Source organism: Sciurus carolinensis, chromosome 4 (genome assembly GCF_902686445.1).
Source record: "Sciurus carolinensis chromosome 4, mSciCar1.2, whole genome shotgun sequence".
In the NCBI taxonomy this organism is placed as follows: domain Eukaryota; kingdom Metazoa; phylum Chordata; class Mammalia; order Rodentia; family Sciuridae; genus Sciurus; species Sciurus carolinensis.
The window spans coordinates 50,857,083-50,879,434 of NC_062216.1; the positions used below are offsets into that span (position 1 = coordinate 50,857,083).

General features: G+C 40.3%; 1 protein-coding gene across 2 annotated transcripts in view; it reads right to left on the minus strand.

The window, feature by feature from the left end:
• The window catches only part of Ikbkb (inhibitor of nuclear factor kappa B kinase subunit beta), a 46,455-nt gene that overhangs the window by 11,532 nt on the left and 12,571 nt on the right, over positions 1-22,352 (minus strand). For both annotated transcript variants that reach the window (XM_047550575.1, XM_047550576.1), the window contains exons 5-12: positions 19,612-19,681; positions 10,887-10,975; positions 9,790-9,879; positions 7,473-7,597; positions 3,518-3,625; positions 2,048-2,177; positions 1,473-1,667; positions 659-773 (exon numbers count right to left, since the gene is read on the minus strand). In XM_047550575.1, the coding sequence (XP_047406531.1) occupies positions 659-773; positions 1,473-1,667; positions 2,048-2,177; positions 3,518-3,625; positions 7,473-7,597; positions 9,790-9,879; positions 10,887-10,975; positions 19,612-19,681 (922 nt within the window). The remainder of the gene's footprint in view (positions 1-658; positions 774-1,472; positions 1,668-2,047; positions 2,178-3,517; positions 3,626-7,472; positions 7,598-9,789; positions 9,880-10,886; positions 10,976-19,611; positions 19,682-22,352) is intronic.

Sequence of the window (22,352 nt, forward strand, 5' to 3'; positions counted from 1 at the left end):
TGTATATATATGTGTGTGTGTGTGTGTGTGTGTGTGTGTGTGTGTGTGTGTGTGTGTCGGGGAGATGCTTGTGCAATGGAATGTTATATAGCTATTAAAAAACAAGGCAGTTTTATATGTACCAATAGGGAAAAAAATCTATAAAATAAATTTTTAAGTGAAAGAGGTTCAGAACAGTATATATTATATACTACCATTTGTTTGTGGGGAAAAAAATAGCCTGGGTGGATATCCAAAAATTTGATAGCAGCAGTTTTTCTGGAAGGGGAAACACAAGCTGAGGAGTTGGAAAGAGAGGTTTGCTTATTTTTCACTGTATATTCAATCTTTTGTACCTTAGTTTCACTGTATATTCAATCTTTTGTACATTAGTCACTAAAATATAAATGCAACTTCAAAAAATAACTAAAATGGCTAATATGCAGTACTCCCTGTCCTCTGCTTAAAGCTCTATTCTGTTGAAATTAACTGAAAATCCCCTTGACTTGTTTTTGCTTGGGTCACTCCTTTCACATCCTAGGTTAAGAAAGCTGCTCTTAGGAATGGGTAAATGAATTTCCTTTATGTAGCTCTTCCCCTGGTTCAAGTCTCTCTCTTCTGCCTTGTCCCACATATTACAACTGATTTTTTTTTTTTTTTAAACAAATGATGTTCTTACGGATACAGCTGACACTTTCAGGTTGGGGTCGTGGGGAGATCTGAGTCTCATAGGCGATTTTACTGTTGTCAAAAAGAAAAACAAGATCCATGTCCAGTGTGCGACCCTCATTTAGCTGCAAAGAGGTAAGAACAGAATGAGATCTTGTGTATCCAACCCTTCCACTTCCCAGCTAATCATGAGAGGTTTCAGATCGATCACTTTCCATTGTTCTTCAAGAGTATCATCTTTAGCCTTAGGTACTAAGCAGATGTGATGCTTTTCTTCATGACTCAATTCATCTTTCCTACTCCTTTTACACTTATAACCTGAACCTAAACCTTATTTACAATACAATGCATTCTATTTTATTCTCTGAATACCTTTCATGTGCAGTTTAGAAGTTCACCTCCCTATGCAATGACTGTTATCTCATATGTTAGCTTTACCTTTATAAGTTAGCTTACAACCTCTTTATGAGTAGGGACCATGTCTCACATTGAGGTAGTTAACACAGGTGCCTAACAGCTTTGTGCACACAGGTAATCATAAATAGTTTTGGGTGACTCAGAAGAATAGAGAATCATTTTGACAATAAAGGCAAAGGAGAGCTACTTTGGTCTGGAAACAAGTCAAGCATGGAAGTGATGTGTGTCTCCTACTAAGCCACACAGGAAATATCATACCACAACTTAAAAAAAAAAAAAAAAGCAAGCAGGTATATGCACTGTGTGATTAACAGACATAGTAAAGTAGCAATCCACAAGTGTGATTAGTTTCCCAGGAGACAAAGTCAGGGAAAAATAGGGTAGTCCGCAAGAAGCCAGGAGCTTACCTTGCCATCTGAAATACACTGAATGGCAGGCTTGTCGGGGATCAATGCCAGACCTGCCTCTTGTAGTAGCTCCTGGTCCTTTTCTGGAATTCCTGTATCTTGCTGGATTCTGGCCTTTAAGTCCTGTAGACTCTCATCCTCTGTCACAGGATAGGTGTGAATGGTGCCTGTTACCATGTTCAAAATATGAACCAGCTGCAACACAACCCAGATCTTATATTAAAAAATAAAACAAAAACCGTCTTACATAGATCCCTATCTATTTGCCAAGATCTTCCACTACTCCGAACCTTTCCCAGTCCCACAAAGTGAAGGCCTAAGTTGAGGAAGGGAGGCTGGGTGCCATGTTTCCTACATTCCTGTTTGCCTGCAATAAGGGCTTACTGCCAATGTCAATGAGCTCAGTTGTCTTATCCTCTTACTTTTGTGGAAAGACTGTCAGAGGAGCCTAGATTTCCCCATTCAGCAAGTTGGCCTATGACCTGCTTTGTCCTGTGTAAATCTTTCTTATAAGATTGCTATTTCCCACTGGGGACTCAGCTGTTGCCTCAGGGATATCTTGCCTCCACATTTACCTTTAAGTTTAAGATGTCATCCAAGGCCTTGAAGCAGCCATTGGGACCATACTGGGGATCTGTGCCTCTTTGCCGGGGGTGCCACATAAGCATCAGTTGCAGCCACTTCTCCAGTCGCTCTGCCAGTATGCTGAGAAAAGCACAGTGTAGGAAGAGATACGCCAGCGAGTCTCAGGATGCCTTTATGTGTGAATTTAAAAGTGTGACCCTGCATGTGTCTTGCTGTTATGCACATAGGTGGCAGCCAATAAGTGGTTATTGAAAATTAAAATGTATTAATCTGAGAGAGAAAAAAGAATCCCTAAACATTTCAAACCAATTTAATTATTCACGTGCTCATGCCTCCTCTCCTGACCTGCTAACAGTTCCCCTAAATCAGGGATTTCCTACTCATGAACCAGTACACATTTCCGACTGGCTACATGAGAATGACCTGTGAAGCTTTTAAAATGTGCTTTAGGGCTGGGTGTGGTTTAGTGGTAGAGCACCTGCCTACCATGCATGAAGCTCTGGGTTCCATCCACAGCACTGAGCAGGGGGGTGTGTTTTATAAGTAATCACTTGCCCACCTCACAACCTAGACCCTGTGCTGCTAAATTTAGCATACGGTGGGTGCACATGACAAAATTCAAACTTCTTCTCTTGGACCTCCAGCACCTGCTTCCTAGATGCACTCAAGTCCTTCCCTGAGGCCCATATAGCTACTCACACCTCTCCAAAGTGCCTTTGCTTGCCCAGTCTTTCCCCTCTGAACTTCCTTTCTCTAACCTTTTCACCTGTTCTCGGTCTACACATTCTCCCAGACCCTCCCAAAAGGTCCCAACACATCCAAAATCACCCACATAACTCTACTCCACAACATACCTTTAAATACTCACAGTCATCATTCCCTGGGCCTTGTAACTTTCCTCTGTACTATGACACAATTCTGATAACTTATTTAGCTGCTTGTATTTGGGCTCTAAGACTAGACTGGAATGCCATTCAAACTACAAAGATTTGTTGTCTCTTCATACAGTATTAGGCCAAATGAGGAGTGCAAAGAGAAAGAAGGTACAATTTGTTGCCCTTAAAAGAATTACTATGGAAAATAAGATAAAGCTCACATAGAACTGAATGTAATATAAGGTAGAGACTAGTACCCTCAGTTCAGGGCAAAGCAACCAATAACTGAATAAAAAGAGAGAGAGAGAGAGAGAGAGAGAGAGAGAGAGAGAGAGAGAGAGAGAGAGAGAGAGAACGCCAGAGAGAGAGAGAAAGAAAGAGAGAGAGAGAGAGAGAGAGAGAGAGAGAAATGATGATTCTAGGGAGATGAGGGGTGGGACTCCATCCTATGTTTAAAATAGAGATGGATTTCATCAGGTTCTTAGTCATAGGATAGTCTGTTTCAAAGTTATCAGATGTTACCTGAAACTTGTATTTCTGAAAAGAAGGAAGAAAAATATACAGTAAAGTACCATGGTACCTTACCTGTTAAGATTATTGGGGTAGGGTAATGAGCTTGAAAACTTCACTGCTCCATTCAAGTCTTCACTAACAACAATGTCCATCTCACTCTTTTGCCGGACTTTTGAGTGCCTGCAAATAAGCCATTATTATGTCCCTTAAGTCACTTAGTGGTCAAGAGCCATTTAATATTTGTAACATCACTTTACAAATATACAGTTGACATATACCCCCAAATGGGTATTTAATCTTTTGGAATAATGGTTAGTATCCCGGTAGTATGGTTTATTTGAGAGTTTAAGAATGGTTAGTAGTAGAGTGGGGGAGGTGTAGCTCAGTGGTAGAGCATGTACTCAGCTGTGCAAGGCCCTGTTTTGATACCCAACACCATATTACAAGAATGGTCACAGTACTACCTAAATGAGTTTTTAAAGGATAGCCTCTAGTGGTCATTCACCATCTTGTGCCCTGAGTTCTACAGACAACAGAACTCTCATTCTTGGCTCTTTCTTTTCATTTTCTCTACTTTCCATTTCACTGAATATAAGCTCTCATGTTTTGATAGAGGCTAAAATTAGGACTTCAATCAAGATTACCAAATACAGGTCACATTTACATGAAATGTATATGTGCACACATATACATACTTCCCTCTAAATGCTAAATATTTTTTTCTATGGAGAAATAAACTTTTCTATTTCCCAACCTATGGAACTTCTTGGGGTATCTGAAGTGGTATTTAAAGGAAAGAAATTTAAAACCAACTGGCTTCCATCCTTCTTGATAACAAGAACACCACCTTATATTTCAGTTTCATAGATAATTAAGTACTTTGCCATGGTTTCCTTAGTTGCTATGATAACCTCGTGGTGATGTTATTTTTAGTCCAACACTTAGTGATAAGGAGATGAAGATGAAGTGATCTGTCTGAGGTCACACTACTGGAATGGAAGAATTAGGGACTGAAAATTACTGATGTACTTTCTGCTCTGACTAAATGTACAAATACATCTTTTCCTAAAACTCCTGGGAAATTCAAATTAAAAATTCTATTGTCCTAAAGTTCTCGCTGGCAAATGAACTGGCTTATCTGAAGCATGCATGAGACCCAGAAGAGCTGGTGTCTGGCAGAGTCTTGCAGTTTCCACCTCTGGCAGAAACTGTGATAGGTGGAAATCAGGGGCCCCTAGGCTTTCTAAATGAAGTGGGATGGTCCTCCTATAGAAAACAATCTATCAATAGAAAATTACAAAAGAACACATTCAATGAAAAACTTATTTTTTAGGCTGATCCTAAAATTGATTTCAAAATTTCTCCTGTTCTGAAATTACTGTGACCACCTGGCCTTCTAGCACCGATGAGGGTAGTTCTTGGAAGAAGATTCAGGAAACAATAGACTTATTGTGAAGATGCTGAGCCATTAGAAATATTTTCAAGAACATTTGTTCCTCTAGTTTTAATGGATCTTAACTCACCCTGTTATAAATAACGGAAAAGTTCAACATCTGAATTGAAGAAATGTAATAATCCCTTGGTTAATTAAAATCACTATAGATGCACAAATAATTTCAAGCTGTTTTCCTGATGGTTTCATGACTATAGTTATGAAAGTCCCTAATATTCCAGAATCTATGCACCTTAAAAAAGTCTTCTCCATAAGTCACCACAGGAGGGCATACTTTGCCACTTTGCCAGAATCTTCAAGTAAAGGTACTTCACTTCACCTCTGTCCTCTTTATATTACCAGTGTCTGGGATACAAATATGGAATTGACTTGGGCTGCCATCACATAAAACCTTTCTTCTAGAACTCATTTCAGAGACTACATTTTATTCTTATCAGTAAACATTCTCATGATGTGAACACTTGTCCTTTGAAAAGTTAATGTCTTTACTATTTCCAGAAAGATATTTAGAAAGAGGACAACAGCCAATGGCAATGGCGTGGAGAAGGGGACAGCTTTGTGTGTTCCTGGCGGAAGTTAGTATTTAAATAACCTTTTTGGCAAGCAGTGTAATACGCATCAAAGCCTTTAAAATGTGCATATTCTTTGATCTGTTCATTCCATTCCTAGGAATTTATCCTAGGGAAATAATTATGGATGCACAAGGATTTACCTACAAGGATGTTATTTCTGTTTTATTTTAAGAAGTAACAATTATAAACCACCCAAGCTTCCAAAACACAGCACAAGTTAAATAAACTACAGTGTAGTCAGACACTCAATGGAGTACCACATGGACATTCAAATAATGTAGAAAAATATAAAGTAGGTCCAATATTAGTGAAAAGCAAGGTATATCAGAGTATGTAAAATAACCTATTTTTGTTTTTAAAAATTAAAAACAGGCACACGCTGAAGAGACTGAAGATACACAAAAAAGTTCAGTGATTATTCCCAGACTGTCTGATTATAGTTGTGTCTTTTAAAAAATTGTATCTGTATCTTCCAAAATCACAAAAACAAAACAATTTATCTGAAGTAATCAAATTGGGCAGTACTATTTAGGCTCAAGACAAGGATTTCTTTGTGTTGTGGATAAATTGGCTTTGAAGGAAATTAGCACATGGAAGAAAGTGTTCAAATTATGCCACCAGTGGTATAAAAAAGGAGGGGGGATGCAAAAATGAACCAATAAATATAGGCCAATTTGGTTGAGTGGGTCTAAAAACATCCTTGGAAGCAAACAAAACCCAGTGGAATCAGGTGGGGAAGGGGACCGGGTTGGAGACCGGTATGAGATGACTTTTTAGTACATACTCTTACATACTTTTGAAGTTTGAAACATGCAAACTTATTACTGCTAAAAAAAATCCCAAAACAAACAAACAAAAAAAACCTTGAAATAAAAAACTTTTTTGAGCAACAACAGCATCATTTGAATTAGTGTGTAGCTTCCCAAGAAGTAATTTTCAATGAAAGCTACTTGATTGGGGGGAATGTTAATTTTTAAATCATGTATTTTAATAATGATCAACTTTTTTTTTCCCTCCAGTACTTGAAGTTATTTTAACTGATAAGTAAATATTGTACATATTTTCTATGTGTAACATGTTTTGAAATACATATATATTGTGGAATGCCTAAATCAAGCTACTTAACATATGTATTACCTCATAAACATTTTTGGTGTGATAAAGTTACATGTCATAAACAACACATTGCTTTTATAACTACTAAAAAATGTTAAAGAACAGAGTAGTTTTTAAAACCTTAATTGTATCCTTTTTTATTAAAAATCTTTTTTAAAAATATTTTCAGTTGTAGTTGGACACAATACTTTTATTGCATTTATTTTTATGTGGTGGGAGGATCCAACCCAGTGCCTCACTTGTGTGAAGCAAGCGCTCCACTGCTGAGCCACAGCCCCAGCCCCTAAAAATCTTTTTTTAAAAATAATTTATTAGATTCACACTTAAAGCCACTTTCTTATACTTTTAAAACAAAAGTTTATATTCAGGCCAGGCATGCTGGCACACACCTTTAGTCTCAGTTACTTGCACTTGAGCCCAGGAGCTCCGGGTCAGTCTGGTAATACAGTGAGATTCAATCTCTTTAAAAAAAAAAAAAAATGTGTATTAAGGTGCACTACAATTTGTCCACAATAAATTTTCATGTAAGTATTTCATCTGTAATATGTATGTATGCTTTATTTGTTTACTAATGCACAGCATTTCAAGTGCACACATTCACTTAACAGTGGACAAGCAGGCTGACTTGTTACTGCTGAACAGAGAACAAATAGCACTCACATAGTATTAAATTTAAAGCTGTTACTCAACAACCACTCCATTTTTCTAGGTTTGTGGAGTTTGAAATGCCCATTTGCTGTATGCTTTCCTCTCAGGAGACTGAACACAGACCACTCAGGCCCAGCTTGGGGGCACCCAGCGAACGGGGGACAAAGTGAAAGAGATGAACAGAGGCAGGGGTCACTCTGTCTACTAGGCAGCCTTCCCCATCTGGGCTCTCACTCACCACTGCACAGGCTGCCAGTTAGGGAGGAAAGGCCGGAAGCCTGTGATGCACTCGAAGGCCAAGGTGCCGAAGCTCCAGTAGTCCACAGTCACTGTGTACTTCTGCTGCTCTAGCAGTTCCGGGGCCTACAACAACACAAGATGGAGGCAGACCTGAGATGCTCTCTCTTCTGAGAAGTCACAGCAGGAAGGCCAACCAGCTCATCTAATCATGCCCTCTCTGCCCCCATCTCTCCTGGCTCCATCAAAGGGGTCTAGCACATCCACTCAAGGGTGAGGAGATGACCACCTGACGATGGTGGTCTAGCTGGAGGTACTTAACATTTTTCTGTACCTCACACAGTCATTAAGTGCTGAGAGAAGAGTTAAGGAGTCAGGGCTCCGAGGGGTTATATTTGGTAGGTCACAATAAATTATTATGCATTTCATTGTGCTTTAATTTCTCCCCTTTAAAAATGAGGGTTGCAGAATTTCAAGTGTTTATTGAAAACTAAATCAATGCAGGACCCAGCTGTGGGTGCTGTGTAGAAATAGGAAGATAGGAAAATAATACTAGGCTGTGCATACCAAATGAACAATACATGTATTAAATGCTAACTGAATCTCCTGTAACTAACTGTAGCTAACTGTAATCTCCAAGTAGCAAGTGGCCACACAATGGAATGGGATATTTACAATCGGGCAGGAAAAAGCTAGATGCCTGACTTCCTCCAAAGTTGAGAGAGCTGGGGTGACCCAGGAAGGCACCAAAGTCCAGGTGGGGCCAGAACTGGCCTCAGAAGGTTTGTTGCATGAGCAGGGGACAGAGACATTACTGAAAGGATTTCATGAGCAAGGGAGACAGAACTGTGTACAATGTGGGTAGAAATGTGACACAGAAAGGTCAGGTAGTCCATGATGGGAGAAGAAATTTAGGGATGGTCAGGTCAATCTCTGGGTCTGGTTATGGACAGATGTTTTAATTCACAAAGGTGAGCTACTGGTCACAGCATGCGGTCCCCCTAACTGCAGCTGAGCTGATGCAGCTGAGCTGATGAGGACTCCTGCAGCTACTCAGTAGGATAAACATAACTGCATGTTATATGGATACAAATGCCTGAATCACAGCTGCCCACAAGTCACCACCAGGAAACCTCTATTCCACAGAGCAGGTGATAAACAGAGTTCAGTAGTATCACTGGTAGGATACACAAGAACTATTAATGCATGCAGAAAGAGAATAACTTATTTAAAAAATAGGAGGATACTTAAGCTCAACTAGCTTTCAACTTTTTGTATCTATCATCCTGTACCACCTCACTGCTACTACCACTCTCAATGGGCCTATGGAAATAACCTTCTTACTGCTTGTCTCTCTTGTTCAGTTCAATTCATTCTGTACACCAAACTGAGAGCAGTCTTTTCAAAGCCTGCTTCTTCACCAGGGTAGAGCTCTTCAATGATGTTCCAGAGGTTTTAGGATATAGTCTAACCTTTAACCCAGCAAATAGGCCCTCAGTCTGTCCTCTCTCTCCTTCCCCAGCATCAACTTCAGACCCCCTCTTCCTTCTCTAGGTCTCAGTCATACTCTTGGGTCTTCCAACGTGCTATCCCTTGACCCAAAATCTCCCCTCCCTCTACCTTTGCCTTTAACTTCTAGCCCTTCTGCCTACTCATCTTCCAGGGCCCCAACTAGGCTAGGTCCTATACATCCCTCTAACATACTACAGTTTTCCTCTGCAAGGCTCACTGCAATGTAATTCTTAGTTACCTGTATATCAAGTTAACACCTGCTTTCTTGCTAAATTCTAAGCTCCTGAAGAACAGGGAAGTGCTTACCTTCTTTCTCACTGCATCACCAGCTCTGAGCACAGCACATGGCATACAGACTATACTAGACCAATATTCCTGAATGAATGAGTGATTCAGAACTCAGATCACATAAAGCAAAGAAGGCTGAAGAGCTGAGCCTGGACTCCTCCTCAGCGGATCCTGAGACACCGCATGGAAATCATGGCTTCTATAGACTAGCATAACCATAGATAAAACCCTTTACTTCCAGATAAAATACTGAAGGACAGTGAGGTTACAGTTCTGTGTAAAGGCACACTGGCTCAGCCCTTCTGACATCAGAGAAGATTACCTCCTTCTGGAGGGTATCTGTTGGCAGAATATGTTGACTTGAGCAGATTATGCTTCTGAGCTCATGAGGCAATTTCTATATATCTAGGAAACATCCAGGAATCAGGCGAGACCTAGATGCAGGCAGTTAAGGATGGAGAAGAGCCCCACAAACACGAGAGAAACTCATAAGCATACATGTAAATCCCATTTCTTACCAGGTATTGCAGGGTCCCCACAAAGGAGGTACAAAGACTGCCCTGATCCAGTTCCTTGGCATATCCTAGGTCAATAATTTTGTGTATTAACTGAAAAAAAGAAGGGAGAAGGAGAAATATGAGGGTTACCAAAATGTGTTGTCTTTCTACAAAGATTCAGATAATTTGTCATTAGAGCAGAGATATTTCTGAATTCCCAGATGGTATTAGATCCTAGATTCCTAAGAACCAGATACATAGGAGAATACACTGACTACAGCAGAGAAAACAATCACTGTAAAAATGCTAGGCATATATTCTCCCTCATTCTGCCACCAATCACAAAAAGGCCAAAATTAACTGGTCATGGACCAGCCCTCAAGATTGCTAAACCTGGCCTTCCTAATATGAGAGATCAGGCCAGCCCCTTCTCAGGAAATACTTTAGTTCTCAAATTTTAGAACTACCAACAAGAATGAGTATGCCCTGGAAGGTCATAGACAAGGGTCAGCCTAGGATGCCGTCTGAGCTATATCAGGAAGGATTAGTGACCCAGGAGCTTAGCTGCTGTATTCCCTTCATCAGCCCAGTCAAAAACAGCGTCAAGTCCTGTATGGAGATTACCACTGCACCTAAGCAGGGCAGCCAATCAAGAGGGTCATATGAATTCTGGGAGACACCAGGCTGGACAAAGCTTGAGATGAGTAAATGACATTTCCAAATGTCTTTTCTCAGATACACTGACAACCAATTTACAGTTGGTTTCCATTTTAGTATTAAAACTTGAGGCTCTTAAAACAAATGGAAAACAGTAAGTCAATATCCAAGAAACGCTAGTCCCAAAGTTTGGGAGTGAAGGTAGGACAACAAACAGTATTTTCCTTATCAGATTCCGGCAACTTGGGCAATTAACAATGTGATCTGTTCAAACCTGCCTCTATCTGCCAGTAAGGACTGTTTGCTGAATTTTGTTTCAAATAAAAAGTATTGCCAGAGAATCAAAGTGTGACTCAAGGAAATGTGAATATAAACAAACCTACAAAACATGTTCTTTCTCTACCAGGGCAGCTTCCCTGAGGCAGCTCCCAAGACTTCCTGAGTACAGGAAGGTCACTCACTCTTTGCTCTCCTTGCTGCAGAACGATGTTTTCTGGTTTTAGATCCCGATGGATTATTCTGTTTTCATGAAGATATCTAAGTGCAGAAGCTGAGGAAATGGAAAGGGGAGTGAATTTTTATTAAGTTTAAGAAATGCTTTTCGTTACAGACTCTCCTATTCTATATAATGTGCCCCTGAAATGTACTATATAACTTTCAGTGTACAAACTCACTGTGGCAGGAAGGAGCCTGGGACAGATGCTCCTCAGGTGGGGTGAAGGGAACCTGGCTAGATAAGCAGAACTTATGACTACCACAAAAATCTGACTTGTTTATGCAAAAATTCTAAGGGGCTGGAGGGGAGCTCAGTGGGAAAGCACTTGCCTAGCAAGTATAAGGCCCTGAGTTTAGTCCCCTGCACTATAAGAAAAAAAAAAAAAAAATCTTAGCCTTGCATCCATGAGGTCACCATGGAGTTCAGAGCAGTGATTCTCAAACTGAATTGCCTGGACCGGCAGCATTCTAACTTAGAAATGCTAAATTCTCAGGCTCACCCCAGCATCGCAAGTTCTCTAGTTGATGCTGATGCTGAAAAAAATCTAAGGGGAACTTCTCTGGTCTAAAGGCCATTTGGGTAAAGAATACTATGGTCATTAAGACCTAGATTCTAATGAGGATGGAGCTGGCTTCAAGAAGACACTAGGAGTCCTGAGAGGAACACAGTAGGAACACTTTCAACACATTTCAACAGTTCAACATGTGTTTACAAACTGTGCCCAGTTCTCCGGTAGGCTCTGTGGGGGATATGATAAGGGAAATATCTCCAAATCTAAAGAGTTCAGAATCTAGTTGGAAAGAGAGTCTGTAGAATACTGCCTGTGAGGTCATTTGATACACACTGTTTCTGCTGTGGAGAAGAAATGCGATATTACATAAGAAGAACCATGGCACAGAGCAACAGGGATCCATCTGCAGCTCAGACTCCAAGAAGATGTGATTTTTACCTTAAGAGGGGTTTAATCAACTTTAACAAAAGTCCTAGATAACTAGGTTAACTAGGAAAGAGAAAAATGGAATAAGAATTGGAAAGACATAAAATTATCCCTATGTGGAGATGATATAATATTCCTAGGAAACTCAAAAGACTAAAAATTGGAAAGAATTTAGTAAGTTGGCTAGAAACAAAACAAGTATATACAAATCAATAGCATTTCTCTCTGTTAGCTTATCTAGTTGAAAAGGACAAGAAAAAAATCCCATTCATGTTAGTATCAAAAACATCATAGAGTGAAATTAACAAAAAAAGTACTGCTATGTGAGAAAAACTACATGTTATAAAGATAAAAGCAAAAATAACATTAAAAAGTTTTGAAAGTTTATGACAAAAGATACTATAAACAAAGTCCAAATACTAGGAATAAAGTGAAAGTCAACAATCAGGGAATGACTGGACAAATTATGGTAGATCCACATTATAATTGGCAACTCTCTTAAAGTAATTCAGGTTTATAGTTTCTGACTCAGAGGGCTGTCAATGATGTACTGCCCAGTGACCTGTTTTTTATGAAAATAAAAAGCAACAGCAACATTAAGAGAGGTTTAAAAACAAGCCCTCTCTGTGCCACCACACACATGCTTAAACGCCCCCCATGCACATATAAACACACATAAATACACATAAACTCTCTCTTTGGGTCAGACTGAGAATGCAGCCAGCACAGAGTAGGGAAGTGGGCAGGCTTGCAGGCTGGGTGGCTGGTCTCGTCTATTCCCTCCATGATGGAGCATTAGGCAGAGTGGGAAAAAAGCCTTCCACAAAAACCAAGTGATCAGCATGCTCTATGAAGACTTTCAGCTGAACATTTCCTAAAAATGCACTTGTAAGGCAAAATGAGAGAGCTAAACAATGGAACTACATTTTATTAGGCAAGTTCTAGCTCAGGACATTAAGCCATACTCGAAAACTGCTAATTACATATGCCCTTTTAAATCCAGTCTTTGAACATAGTTTCAACATTTCATACTTGTACCTTATCTTCTTTTCTTTCATAAGTGACAGAGTAGACTAGTAGGCTTAGGTACATTTACCAAATGAAGTCAAAGACATGCTGCTTACCGTGTGCCTGAATTCCACTCCACCTTGGTCTCAATTGTATTAACTTTTTCTCATTTTGGCAGTACTAGGGACTGAACCCCAGGGCTCATGCATGCTAGGCAAACACTTTAACACTGAGCTACATCCTCAGCTCAACTGTATTAACTTCTAAAAGCCAAAACTTCTTACCGACATTTTCATTTTTGTTTTGCTATTTTTATGAAAGAAGTAAAGTGAGGTATAATAAAACTCCAATAACCATACCTGCAAAACCTTGCAATCAGAGATGGCACTACTATTAAACTTGAACTATTGACCAGCAGGCACCAAGGTCACATAATAACTTAAAAATCTGTTTACTGATGGATTCACAAAAGACCCATTTTGATATATAACAAGCTGCTGAAGAGTATCAAGACATAATATATATAAAAGTGTGGGTTAGTTTATTCCAAAGCAGAATATGTGAAAGTTGAGACTCATGTATTTGAGTAAGTTACATATGCCAGAAAGGCCCTGAAGCCAGAAGTATAACATTTTAGGGCAAATTACACAGGGCAATTACCCAGTGAGGTGTCTCAAAAAGTCCCCAATGAGGAGGAAGAGTTCAGATAAGATAACATAATATGTCTCCAAACCTCACTTGTCACCAAATCTTTAGAGAAGGGATGGCAACTGAATCCAATAATAACTATTAATAGCTGTCTATGTTGATTAAGCAATTATACATAACAAACTTTAATTCTCATTTCAGGGTAGTCATTTATTCTCAAATATTTCTGTTCACTACACAAAGTCTAGAATTGAAGAGTCTGACAGGTATAGTTATATTTAGTTTCTTGGACTACACACTGTCTAACTGAAAACAGAAAAACTTCTGATAAGCAAGATCTCCTAAATGGTTTCCCTTGCAGAACAGGTCTTCAAAGAGTCTAATTCAGTCTGACAGAATCACATTTCACAAAACAGCCTCTGAAGAGTAGTGTTAGAAAATTAATCAAAATTGTCTAAAGCCAAGAGAACCTGAGTTTAAACTGAATGAAAAATGCAATATTGAGATTTAAAAAAAAAAAGTGTTGCATCTGGAAGTTTATAAAAAAAAAATCTACACTTCTGGAAATAGTAATAGTACACATTTATGAAAACTGAGAACTACATCACTCCAATGCACAAAAGCCAATAGTTATCTTTTCATGTTCTAATAGCAGAAACAAGTTATAAGAAGCACACACTCTGTGTGAATTTTTAGGCTATACCTTAATGGCTGGGGATGTAGCTCTATGGAACAGCGCTTGCCTAGCATGCATGAGGCTCTGGATTCATTCCCCAGCAACACACACAGGCAAGAGGATGTCCATGCACTCAATCAAAATTTACTGTGTGCCTAGTATGTGCCAGCCAGTTTGTGTCCCTGGACTTAGCCAACAAAGCAGAGTGGAAGGCCAACTGTGGACACATGGAGATTTAGTCTGGTTGAGTTTACCAGCTAAAATAGGCTCTATGACTAATCAGCAAGGTAGCAAGGTAGCAACACCAAGTACTAAGAGGAAAGTGTAAAATCATTTCCTCAGTCTTTCAACAAGTATTTGTAAGTGTCTTCTATTTTGACAGGAACAAGGGCAGAAGACTCCTTTGAAAGAATCACTGTGTGTGACATCAGGTCTAAAGCTCTGCCCACAAAGACAGAAAGGCTGAGGGCCCTTGGGGAGGTACAGGAAAAGAACCCTAATAAGGGACAGCATGCGTAAAAGTCAGCAGGAGGATTAAAAAGTGGGTTTTGAGAGTCAAGTACATGATAGGCTGGCTACGGGAGGTGAGGAAAAGGCTAGATTAAAAGGACTTGCCATTAGATAATAGTGGATTTCGATGAAATGTCTTTTCAGAGGCATGAAAGAGATTAGCAAAATGTGGATAAGGAAATCAGCAAGAGTTCATGACAGTGATTTACTGTGACACTGAATTAGTGGAGGCAGTAGTAACAGAGAAAATAGGATATATAACATAAAAGCAGGCTGAATGGACTGCAGAATTTTTAAATGGGGGGTATGAAGCAAGAGAAGGGACAGATTCTAAGAGGCAAGATTAAAAATTGACACTCATGTTGGAAAACTGGCAGAAAGATGGGTCTAGTGACACAAGAAAGTAGATGCTGGGAAGGGATCTGGTTTAAGGAAGAAGTCTAGGACTTCAATTTGGAAGCAACTTTGGGAGAAATTCCTGTAGATATGGATATGGACTAAGGATAGAGATCAGATTTTGGAAAAGATATGCCATAAGAAGAGCCCTGCACATAGAATACTGGAAAGCAGTGGACCATTGGTCCGTGTGGAGAAGGATGAATGGGATGAAACAAGAATGAAGAGAAGGTAGGAGGATAAAGCTCCTGGCAAAAGATGATGCAGATGAGGTGCAAGAGTCTGTGGGAAGCTGTCAGGCTGGGAAAGCTAAGGGAAGCTCAAGGACAGTCTGGGAAAACCACACTGAAGATCAGCTACCTAAGCAGTGAAATGGAATAGTTGGGGTGGTATGGGCCTTAGAGGTCACTTAGGACTCAAACCCCTCATTTAAATTTGAGGACCCCCAGACCCAGAAAGTATCTAGCCTTGCACAAGATTAAAGAGCCTAATAAAGCAGAGAAAGCCAGGACTGAAAGCCAGTTGTCTTCTCTTTTGTTATTATTATTATATTTATTAATCTGGTTATTTTTGTTTTTCAACACACTTATAGAAACAGATCAATCTGAGATTAAGTAACCAACTTTTGTTATAATCAACAGTAGAGTCAGACTGATGCATTCAATAGAACAAGCAAGAAAATTCACAAGTAGGAAAACACTAAATAGAGCGCCCAATGTTCTGCTTCCTAATGGAGCTCTCTTCCCTCAAGCCACGTGTTCTCCCTGTAACCCTCTCTGCTCTTTCCTACTGAAGTACTGGATGTCCTCTAGGAGCAGCTGCCAACAGAGGCAGAGAGGGTGATGCAGGGAATGAAGCACAAAGATGTGGGGCAGAAAACAAGATGGTTAGTGTTATAGCTTGGATCTGGAATGTCCCCCAAAGGTCCATGTGTTAAAGGCTTGGTCTCCAGTCTGCAGCACTATCAGGAGTGGTAGAACCTTTAAGAAGCGGGGATGAGTGTAGGTCTTCTAGTCACTGGGGGTGGCCCTTTGAAGGGGATCGTGGGACCCCAATCCCTTCTTCCTCCTTCTGTCTCTTTTGCATCCTGACTGTGAGCAGTTTTGTTCCACCCTCATGATATGCCCCCTTACCAAAAACAATGGGGCCAATGAAAACTGCAAAACTGAGACAAAATGGATCTTTTCATAAGCTGATTATCTTAGGTATTCATTGCAGTAACAGAAAACTGACATATTCTGTCACCACAGCAAGTCAGTCACCTAGAGAATCAAGGTGACCAATTCTAATATAAGAGCCAATAAGGCCATGACAATCACAAATGGGTCCAGGTCTACCCAGCTGGTCTCAGGATCCCCTGACCCCAGGTATAAGGGAGTGCTGCCATCTGATACTCTGTTTTTATCTGCTCAGCAGTTTGTTCCTCCACTGGCAAAAGGAAACAGAGTCCAGTGTTTTCCAAAGGATAATGAGCAAGACTTTAAATAGAGTTCACTTGCATATAACTTCCTTGATCTATTTTAGGATCAAGTTGTGTGGAAGTTCAAATCATTTCTGGCTGCTTCCATAACTGCCCCCACATCTCTTGCCAGTATAAGGGCAATGGTCTAACAGGCTTGCCCTGGCACAGGAAGCAGAGGGTGCCCCATGTGCTTGCATGGCATCCTCTAATTTTCTCATGTGTATTCTGCAATGTCTTCTTGGCAATTTAAAGTTCACTGGAAAAAATCCTACCTGTTTCCATTATCTTGATGCTACTAAGAATAAAGTAGGGGAGGTAGGGGTAGAGAAGAAATTAGAAGCAAATTAGTTTAACCCAGAAGAGAAGGCAATAAATCTTGACCCTACAGTCAAGGGTGTGGCTCTGCCACTTATCTGAAGTCAACAGGGCAAGGAACAACAGCGGCAACCCCAACAAAGGAAACATAGGGCCAACACTTGGAACAAACTAGAACAAAATATGCTCAGGAAATGTTTCAAAATACCAAAGAGTTATGTTAGATGAGCTGCTCCAAGTAAAGTTTTTGAACTCTGACTCAGTCACAAGATCCCTGTAAATGAAATAAACCTAATGGGTCCTGTATACAAATCAGAAATGCAAATAAAAATGAAATACAAGCTTATCAGTGATCTTAAATGCAACCACAAAATCAGGGGATGTGACTGCATCCAAAAGCTGACTGAGATAGGAATGGATCTGGGGAAGGTCAGCCATTTCCAGGAAGGAAAGTCTCATAACACAACCACCTGTCATGTTTGCTGGATTCAAACTCAGGTCACAACCAAAATTAGGACTGAGATTTTTCAAAAGAGAGCCATAAATACAAATCCAGAGGGGGAGGAAATGAGCCAGGAACAGCTGACGGTACATTCTGCTAGGAAAAGAGTGTTGTGCTATGAGCTCTTTGTATACCATCTCATTTTATCCTTATAACAATTCTAATGAACTTGGTTACATTCCTAATTTATAACTAATAAGTCAGACATTCTAAAAAATTAACACACCCCAGGTCACACTATTAGTAAGTGGAAGAGCTGGTTTAAGAGCTGGGAGTGTTGAAGATAATATATGAGCATCAGGTGTTTGCAAAAATTCTTATTTGGGTTAATTTCCTTTAGGGTTTATTTCATTCATTTGATAAGTTTTATGGAGAGGCTGACATATACAAGGTACTACTCTTCTAGAAGGTGGTGATAAAGCAGTGACTAAAGTTTCTGCTTATAAGAAATTTAATTCAGGACTGGTGGTGTAACTCAGTGGCAGAGTGCATACTTAGCATGTGCAAGGCCCTGGGTTTCATCCCCAGCACTCCTCCACCCAAAGCAGTTTAATTCTAGTGTACTAGTTCTTCAAAGACTAAATAGTTCCAATTTGGGGTTAAAAGAGGAACAAAAGAGAATCAGTGACTTAAAAAACTAATATCCCCTACCTCCTATGGAAGAGTTGAGCTGTACTACATAAGCACTTTAGAGCTCACCTCATTATTCTGATTCACATATAACTTAAATGTGTGTGAGCAATTTGGGTAACACAAAAGTTACCACACAAGTCAATGGTAACAGGATTCAAAATACACTCAGACCAAAAAAATCTGCAACCAGTAGAGATGTTTTTAATATATCAGTAGAGAATTACTTAGGAAAGTAAAATGGCAAAAGGCAGTTATGGCTCCTTGAGTCAATAATGTAAAGACCTTCTAAATAATTACTTGCTAAACATAAATAATCCATATGAGCAAGCCATGCTGCAAGGAGTTAAGAAAGAAAGTGGAATACTTGACTTCTAGATTAGATCATCTAGGAAGACAGTGAGGGCCCTTCCTGCCAATACACACAGGTCCACAGAGAAATCAGTGAGGCCAATGGTGGCTGCCCAGTCGTCAGATAAGACTCGTGTAATGTCTGTTTGCCTTCCATGTGAATGCTACCCAAAGGAAAAAGACACCACATAAAGACTAAGAAGTATATTTTAAATGTCAGATTATTTGGATCTTAGACTTCATTAATTGATTCCCCACTGTCCCTTCACCCTCTATCCAAAGAAACAGAGTAAGAAATAGACTCACACCAGCAAGGCCAAGAGTCTGAGAGACTAGAGGCCCTCTCATTCTTCCAGGTTAAGAGTTAGAGAACACAGCTTCAACAGAGTGGCAAAATGCTGGCCACAGGTGAATCTAAGGGAAGGGTGTGTGAGTTTCATTGCACTACTCTTCTAACTTTTCTTTTTTTGGCAATTTGCAAGAAAAAAAAAAAAAAAACCTTAAGCAAATAAAATGTATAGCTTCAAAAGGTTGAGAAAAAGCGGGAATTAAAATGAAGTCATATTCAAAGATAAGACTCTGGATAACTCTGACCCTTAGATCCCAAACTATCAATGTCCACCAATAATCTTGATTATTAGTTTTTTAAAATTTTTTTAAAAAGACCTGAGCAAGTCTCTATGGCAGGCACTTCTGTTTCCCTAGGCCAGAGCCAGGGTCTAGGAGATGGTATGTGACCTTTGCAGGCTGAGGCAACTGTTGTCCCCAAAGCCAGCCTGGACTTCTCAGAGCATGCCACAGACACCCTCATCTGAGGACACTGACAGAATCAAAGGATTAAACAAGGGCAGTTTTTCCAACGCCTGCGGTTGGCAAAAAACCGCCAATGTGGGAGTGGAAAAATTCAGTGCCAAAGGATGAAATTCATTCAAATGACAACGTATTCCATCTCTGGCCATTCCAGGAAAGTAGGGAGTGGAGATTTTTAATGGGAAAGGAAATCTGTTACTCTACATGCATCATAATTCACTTCATGACTTAGTCAGGAAGGAAGGGAAATCTATTTGAGTTCAGCGCCTGCCTGACTAGTCCCTCACTGACCCCTCCATTCCACTAGGGCCCCCTCCATGACCCCATCCAACCCTCTGTAAAGACCAAAGGACTGAAATGTCTCCTCTCTGTGCTCTGCAAGGACTCACAGGGGCACCACACTCTCCCTGAAAGACACGGCCTAACTTCCAGGGCTGGGATTTACCAATGTCACTCAGCAGGGTGAGGATGGCTCCTTCCCTCAGGCCACAGCAGTTCTCGAACTGGTTCAGGTACTGCCAAGAAGTTGAGAAGCAGTGTCAGTGTGAGTGGTCACAAACTACCAATCAGCCCTATAGCATCTTACCAGCCAAAGTCACCTAAGTGCCAACACCAGGCCCTAGGCTTTGGGGAACTGCTTTTTTTTTTTTTTTTTTTTTAATTGTAAACAAATAGGATACATGTTGTTTCTCTGTCTGTACATGGCGTAAAGGCATACCATTTGTGTAATCATAAATTTACATAGGGTAATGTTGTTCAATTCATTCTGTTATTTTTTCCCTTCCCCCCACTCCTCCCACCCCTCTTTTCCCTCTATACAGTCCTTCCTTCCTCCATTCTTGCCCCCCTCCCTAACCCTAACTCTAACCCTAACACTAACCCCTCCCACCCCCCATTATATGTCATCATCAGCTTATCAGCGAGATCATTTGTCCTTTGTTTTTTTGAGATTGGCTTATCTCACTTAGCATGATATTCTCCAATTTCATCCATTTGCCTGCAAATGCCATAATTTTATCATTCTTTATGGCTGAGTAATATTCCATTGTATATATATATACCACAGTTTCTTTATCCATTCATCAATTGAAGGACATCTAGGTTGGTTCCACAATCTGGCTATTGTGAACTGAGCAGCTATGAACATTGATGTGGCTGTATCTCTGTAATATGCTGATTTTAAGTCCTTTGGGTATAGGCCAAGGAGTGGGATAGCTGGGTCAAATGGTGGTTCCATTCCAAGTTTTCTAAGGAGTCTCCACACTGCTTTCCAGAGTGGCTGCACTAATTTGCAGCCCCACCAGCAATGTATGAGTGTACCTTTATCCCCACATCCTCGCCAACACCTGTTGTTGCTTGTATTCTTGATAATCGCCATTCTAATTGGGGTGAGATGGAATCTTAGGGTGGTTTTGATTTGCATTTCTCTTATTACTAGAGATGTTGAACATTTTTTCATATATCTGTTGATTGCTTGTAGATCTTCTTCTGTGAAGTGTCTATTCATTTCCTTAGCCCATTTGTCGATTGGATTATTTGCATTCTTGGTGTTGAGTTTTTTGAGTTCTTTATAGATTCTGGAGATTAGTGTTCTATCTGAAGTATGATTGGCAAAGATTTTCTCCCACTCTGTAGGCTCTTTCTTCGCATTGCTGATAGTTTCCTTTGCTGAGAGAAAGCTTTTTAGTTTGAATCTATCCCAGTTGTTGATTCTTGCTTTTATTTCTTGTGCTATGGGAGTACTGTTAAGGAAGTCTGATCCTAAGCCAACAAGTTGAAGATTTGGACCTACTTTTTCTTCTATAAGATGCAGGGTCTCTGGTCTGATTCCGAGGTCCTTAATCCATTTTGAGTTTAGTTTCATGCATGGTGAGAGATATGGGTTTAGTTTCATTCTGTTGCATATGGATTTCCAATTCTCCCAGCACCATTTGTTGAAGAGGTTATCTTTTCTCCATTGCATATTTTTGGCCCCTTTGTCTAGTATGAGAAAATTGTATTTATTTGGGTTTGTGTCCGTGTCCTCTATTCTGTGGGGAACTGCTTTTGAGGGAGCCTAAGCAGTAAAATTGGCAGGACTGGTCCAAGGAGAAGCAGGAGCAGGGGCTCTCCTACATACACAGCACTGGCCCTGATGGTGGGGGCAGGGGGTATCTGAGTCATTCTAAGATGAGAAACTTTCAGTCTCACCTGTTGCTGCAGTCCTGAGGGAAGCAGGCCAGAATTTAAGCTCAGCTCAACTGGCTGGGCTAGAAAGGTATTCACTGAAAACCACCCTTTGACCACTTCCCTGACAATGCCTTGACACACAGGGTGATGAAAGCAGAAGAATAGTTAATGTGCACTTACTACAGGCCAGGCACTGGGCTAAAGTCTGCATGGATGAGCTCACTAAGGCTTTAACTGCATTATCTCACTGGACCCTCACAGCTTCTGCTGAGGTAAGCACTGCTAGAGTTTCCACTTCAGAGATGAGAAAACTGAGACTAAAGGATTCTAATATCCGTTAGTTCAGGCAGTTATCAGAGGGCAGGGCTAGAAGGTTTAGGTGAGCCATCTGGTGCTTGAGCTGGAGCACTAACCCTTTGCCCAACTGACCACTTGACTTATTAAGGGGCTCCACATGCTGCTGGAAGTTGGTCTCAAATGAAAACAATAAAGAAAGTAACTTCCCAACTGAGGCTTATGGTCGCTAATTAGTATTAATATTCATGAATATTCCAGGGTCTATTTACCTACATGGCATTTGGACTTCACTTTTCTGGATTTCTTTCTTTTTTTTTTTCTTTTTATTTTTTGAGACAGAATCTTGCTATATTGCTGGTCTGGAACTCCTGGCACACTTGATCCTCCTACCTCAGTCTCCCAATTAGCTGGAACTACAGGTGTGCACCACTGTGCCTGGCTGACTAAATTCGTTAAATCAATTCTAACTATGGCATTGCTGGCCAAGTTTCTCTCTCTGTGCCCATGGGTGTAGGTTTTGAACTTTTTAGAGGAGGAAAAGACAGGCTCTTATTTGGGAAACAAAAGGAATAACAGGTGACAAAAGCTCTGAGCAACAGTACCCTCCCCACAGTGCTACTCCAGATAACAGCAAGGACTCCACTGAGATCATCATGCAACCCATCCCAGGGCAGTCATATTGGAATTTTCATCATCTTCTTCCTGGGTTTATTGGCTCTT